At 51.9% G+C, this 6,000-nt stretch overlaps 1 protein-coding gene across 3 annotated transcripts in view; it reads right to left on the minus strand.

The window, feature by feature from the left end:
• The window catches only part of Galnt15 (polypeptide N-acetylgalactosaminyltransferase 15), a 40,794-nt gene extending 35,083 nt beyond the window's left edge, over nucleotides 1-5,711 (minus strand). For all 3 annotated transcript variants that reach the window (XM_041662239.1, XM_041662238.1, XM_041662240.1), the window contains exon 1: nucleotides 4,638-5,711. In XM_041662239.1, the coding sequence (XP_041518173.1) occupies nucleotides 4,638-5,161 (524 nt within the window). In that variant the 5' untranslated portion in view covers nucleotides 5,162-5,711. The remainder of the gene's footprint in view (nucleotides 1-4,637) is intronic.
• Nucleotides 5,712-6,000: the final 289 nt, after the last annotated feature.

Consider the following 6,000-nt stretch of genomic DNA (forward strand, 5'->3'; position numbering starts at 1 on the left):
GGCAAACAAACCGCGCACATTCTTAGGACTCGCTGGTGTAGCCCCTGGCTGTGGTAAGTAGGGCCTGTGGACCACTGCAGCTTAGCATCTCAGGCGGCAGCCCCAATCCCCTGAATCCAGCTCTGCCTGCCAATGCACTGCTCTAAGTTCAAGGACCCCTGCTCTGGCCAATCTGGCCCAGAGAGTTGAATTTGAACAGGGTTCCCATAGCATCTTCAGAGCAGCTGTAATGCCCAGGAGCCCATGGAGGATCCTGGACCTATGACAAGCCTTCTGGGTGCAGGGATGGCAACACAAGTATTAAACACAGAGTGGCAGAGCCCCGGGCCTGGACTTTGACTGCAAAAACGCTGCCTCCCTGGGAGAGTCTTTGATAAGGCCCCCTCCTTATCTACTCTGGAAGCCAGGGCAATCAGAAAGGCAGTGGAGGTGGGGTAACTGGGAGAACTTTGCAGGCTGTCAGTGATGTGGGACACTAGTAAGCAGGACACATGTAACTCTTGGTCCTCAGTGCCAGCAGTTTCAAGGTCTAGTTAACCCCATGCCTCACTCAGCTTCTGGCTCCCATCAAGGGTCTTTCTCTTTATACTGCTTGTGTGTTTTGGTGTGTGGGTATGGGTGTGTGTGTGTGTGTGTGTGTGTGTGTGCATGTGTGTATGCGCGCACATGTGTTTGTGTGTGTGTCCCTTCCCCATAGTACAGCCATCACAGTGAGTTTGAACCGTCCTGTAAAGCGTGGTGGTATGCACAGTTTACACTCTCCCGTGGATGTTGCCTTGGGGGCCTCTGGGTCTGGCTTTTGCCCTCAGCAGGATCTTTACAAGGCGCCCTTGAAAATGGATGAGTCTCTAGAGCAGCTATAGTGCCCAGGAGCCCATGGAGGATGCCTGAACCTGTGACTTCAACAAGCTTTCTGGGAGCTTGGATGGCTCCGTAAGTATTAAGCCAGATGGGCATTGTTGTAGGTTGCGTGTAGCCCTCCAGCATCCCGGATGAGACATTGGGTAACTTCAGCTCCTAGGTGCCACTGTGGGCACTGTGGTAGTCATCAGCCTATGTGCTCTCAGGGCCGAGGGAGGTGGCTGGCTTGAAGACTGGCAAGCTTAAATGCTCGCAGCCTAGGTGACTTGCCCAGGTTTGATCTGGGAATTGGCAGATCCAGAGTCCATCGTGATGGCATCAAACAGGCGGTCAGGTCACGTGGCACCACTCCATTCACCTCTCTACATCTTGATCTCTCTCATTCATAAAACGAAACCCGCTGCACAGATCTGTGAAGCTGATTGAGGAAGTGAGCCCCACTCACTAGAGTCTCCAGGGTGTATTAAGTGTCCACTAAAAGCTCACTAGAGTTTTGCCTCTCTTTCCTGAGACGTTTGTTCTGAGGCAGGGTCTCACTGTGTAGCCCAGGCTGTGCTCAAACGCACAATGCTCCTGCCATAGCCTTGCTTTGCCAAGCGCTGGAGGCAGAGGCGTGCACCATCATGCCTGGTCCCAGAGCCTGTCTTTTGGCTCCATTTACACTAATATTTTACTATTTCCATCTTGTATTATCGGTGATTGTCCTGAATGCCTCCTATGCAAACTGACCTCCAGCCATGGTCCCAAAGGAGATTTGGAACCTAGCAAGGGGACTGACAAACGCCAGGGCAGGGCGGGGTCTGGGTGAAGGTTAGAAGGATGTGTCTGGGTTAGGAGTCAAGGAGCTCGCAGGAAGCCTGGAGACTGGAGGAGTGTGGGAGAGAGGACACAAGAGGCCCTGGGAGGAAAGCTCAGGGCCCCACACAACAGACAGATGCTTATATGCAGCATTTCTTGTCTTTCCATCCACTGGAAGGTGGAGGGAAGGAGAGCGCTGCCAGCTTGGATAGAGGATAGGGGTTTCGCCTGGCTTTGCAGGAACTCTTGGGTATCCAGGAGCCTTCTGTGGGCTGGGAGATCTGGGGTCTGGTAGCAGATGGGAGCTCTGGCAGCACCAACCGCACTCGCTGATGACAGCCAACAGAGGGCGCTGTCCACCGCTACATAGCGCTGGTAACTACGAAAACCCTGGGATGGAGAACCCAATTATGTGTTTCCCTTGAGACAGAGAGGTTTCTTGACTGCCAGAGTCTTTCAGGGTTAAAATGGTCCAGACAACTGAAATGCAGTGATTACCATGGAGGGAAGAAAGAGCCAACAAAGTGTATACAAATGTACAGACTTGTTTATGTCTAACACAGCAGGTGTATCTGTATCTGCTTGTACCACCAATCCTCCCCCCAATTCACACACGCACATCACACAACAAAGCAACACACTCGAACACAAGCACATGACTATTGCAAGAAACATTTTACAATACAAAGACCACACATGTGCCCCGTATAGCATGGAAAATAAACAGTTTTATGATGTATACGTATGTACAAAGGCGCAGTACGTGTGCACATCACATCAAGCACACAGCACATACTATAGGTATGTGCAGTCTACTCATGTGCCACACATCTACACCTGTGCATGGCACTTGTGCCATGAGAGGCACCCACTTTGTACTACACTCACAACATACCATTTACTATTACTACATCATAAATGCATAACACATACACATCTGTCTCACACACAGTGCACATAGAACACATTTACAACACATAAAGTACTTACAATACATACACTGGCACTATGCACACAAAGGCACATAATACATATAAAACAGGCACAGCACAGCACACACACATACTACATAAACACATAGAAGACAAACACACATCAAACACACACAGTTCCACATAATACATGCTCCAACGCACAATAGATACCCTGCATACATAGGTATGCACTGTACACATCAGCAAACATCCACAACAAGCAGACACACATGACGCCATACCTATATAGCTCACACCTGTGCCCTATGATGATGGGTGGTATGACCACCACACACAGCCTGCATGGACAAAACCCCAAACTACTATACACAGGTACTACATACAACACACCTTTATTTAGTATACATAGCATAATATGCACCCCACACATGGTGCATGCGCAGTGCATATGTGCACATGCACACGCGCAGTTCACACACGAGTGTGCATATGCAGCGTGCTCTGGAGACAGAGTCACACCCACATCCCCAAAGCCAGAGCCAACGTTTCTTTATTCTGTTTACAGAATAAAGTCCTTCCCATTTTCTCTCAGCCAATGACAACACGCATGGACAGAGCTGGAAAGTTGCTCCTTCGTCCAGCACTCATTTTCGTACAGGGAGCTGTGTGCTGGCTGCTGAGACATGCAGTGCGCAGCTGTGCTGACCTTCTGCAGGCTTTCGGCACAGTGGCAGAAGCAGGCACGGCACAAACAAACACGGTGATGGCTATTTAGTGTCTGTTCTATGGCGTGCTGTGAGTTCAGAGGGAGCCTCAAACTGGAGCGGGGGAGGGGTTCTGGACAGAACTTTTAAAGCCAGGGTGTGAAGTCGGCATCACAGAGCTGGGACTATGGGCAGGCGAGTGCTCCAGGATGCACAACCTCAGGAGATCTGGGCTCTTAGGTAATCAGTGACGGGGGCAGCCAGGCTGAGAGCAGTCAGGGGTCCAGAGTCTCATGGCCCTGCTCCCAACTGTCACTGCAGTGTGTCCTTTCACTTCCAGGGGTAGAAGATAAGCTTGCTTTCCAGAAACTCAGTGGGCTGTGGAGTCGTGGCTTCTAGGGCAGGTCCCAAGGCCACTCTGGCTGTCCAGCTACACTGTGTCTGGATTTGGGTAGGCAATCTCTTGCCTGTGTCTGGCTGTCCATGGTGGGAGGGGAAGCAGGGGCTAGAGAATGAACCACCACCATCTCCCTGGGTACAGATCTGGAAGTCACAAACACTTCCCACTCCTGGGGTGGGGCACCCAGCAGGCTGAGCTGGTCAGTACAGTATATGAGCTCCCAGGCATGGGAACTGTTCTTTTCTTGATGGGATGGGAGAGGGTGGTAGAGGGTGGTGCTTCAGGCCCGACTGGTGCTTAAATGCCTGAATTCGAATTCCTACTTTGAAGCTTATCAGCTGTGTGACAGTAAGAAAGCCATGGGGCCTCTCTGTTCCTTGCTTTTTACCGTACAAACTAGGCATGAAGCTAAAGTAATGCAGAGAACTTTCTAGGGCCTTCTGGGTTGCATGCAGAAAGCTTAGATTAAAACCAGACACACGGCAAGAAGTAAATAAGCATTTCTTACCATGTTTGCAGTTCCTTATTTGATCCCAGATAAAGGCAAACACTAATAATAAACCAATATGAGAAACTGAACGTCCAGCACGAGAGCTGGGAGGACCCTTGAAGAATTGTGCTTCCATCTCCCTATTAAAGCCTCGTGACCCAGGGGCATTAGCAGGGGGACTAGACCCTAGGACTGGGAAGAGATTGTCTCTCCTTCAGGACTTGTTAGAGGCAGATCTGTGGATCTGAGGCATCTGGCTGAGCAGGTCTGAGATGGGATTTAAGGATCTTTAATTTTATCACTTCATCAGCAAAGCTGATGGGGACCACATCTCAGGGGCCGCTGTCCCAAGGATGGGAGAGGCAGGTGACAGATAGTCAGCACCCCTGACTTTGCTATCCCTGAATCACACAGTAGACCAGAGAAGGGAATGCAGGGGTCTTACTTACATCGGGTGCCGCACCTCAGGCAGAACTCTCCTCGGGGACAGGTAGTCACTGAGTGCTTTGTTGAGGTCTGTGTCCAGGCTGAGTAGGGTCAGCGACTCCTCTGAGTCCTCCCCATCTTCCTCAGTCCTCCAATCCCTCTCAGGGGCTTCCTCATCCCGCCTCCTGCTCGGGTGTTTGATGAACTGGTAGCTGCCCCGTCTCGGGTGCTGGCTCTGATTCCTCTTAGCCACAACCACCAGCAATTGATCCTCCTGCAGGGAGATGAAGGGCAGAAGGCCATCCAAGAAGCTGTACTCCTCACTCTCGTCTTCAGCCTCCAGAACCCATTCTTGGGAGTCCCCATAGTCCAGGCGATACCCAGTGTCAGAACTGTGTTTGCTGGCTTGGGTTGTGACAGCCTGGTGCAGCGTGGGCGGGGGAGGATACAGCATGGTCACCATCATCAGGACACATCCGAGTGTCAGCAAGAGCAGGAGGAACTGAAGTCTGCAGCGTCTGTTCCTGGGTCTCTTCCTCAGGAGCATGTCGCAGCCACTTGCCCAGAGCAGCAGGTCCTGATCAGGTCAAGCTTGTCATTGAGTCTGGGCTGTTCATTGCAGCCAGTCACCTGCTCCTTTTATTCCATCTAACACTTGCCAACAGCAGTGGTAGGACCCACTTCCCTTGGAACCAGAAAGCCACAGGAGCCTGGGGCTGCCCCTGGTCCTCTCTGGATTTTGTCAATTGTCTTCTGAAAAGGGTCTCTGGTCGTGTTGCTTGCCCCTTCTCACCCTGCTCTTGTCCATTCTGCTCTGGTGGTTAGTCCCGTGTTTCTTCCCCCCCTCTGCATGAATGGTAAGGTTCTAAGGGATGTCTGGGGCGAGTGGCTGGGGATTCAGTCAAGCCAGGATGACAGACATCCTCCTTTGGACGCCTCGAGTCAGGCCAGACCAACAGACGTAAAGCCTAAAGCCGGCAGGCACTGCCCCGTTTCCTTTCACACATAGCTCCAGCTCTCCACGAACCCTCTGCCAGACACCATGGGAGCCAAGCGTGAGTCTCGCTCCTGGTCCTAATGCCCTCACTGTTCCAGGCTTTGCACAACCACAAAGCATCACCCTGAGAGCCAGTCCAAAACAGCATCCTCCCTGGAGTTCAGACTTGAGCCTTATTCACAGGGAGGCATCCTCTCCCCGCCCAGAGGAGCAGGAAGGAGAATTCCGCCCTGGCTCAACAGGCTGCCAAGGTGATGCAGATGCCAGGAGCCAGTTGTTGGTCAACACCTTCAACCTCCTGCAACAGTCCCGGCTATGCTGTGCTCTTTCCTGGTGTCCACTAGCCTTGCCTTTCTAAGGGTGAGGGGCTGAGGGAGCCCTTGGAAGTC

Source organism: Microtus oregoni, unplaced genomic scaffold (genome assembly GCF_018167655.1).
Source record: "Microtus oregoni isolate MIOR12 unplaced genomic scaffold, Mior012 000013F_ref0000133, whole genome shotgun sequence".
NCBI classification, from domain to species: Eukaryota; Metazoa; Chordata; class Mammalia; order Rodentia; family Cricetidae; genus Microtus; species Microtus oregoni.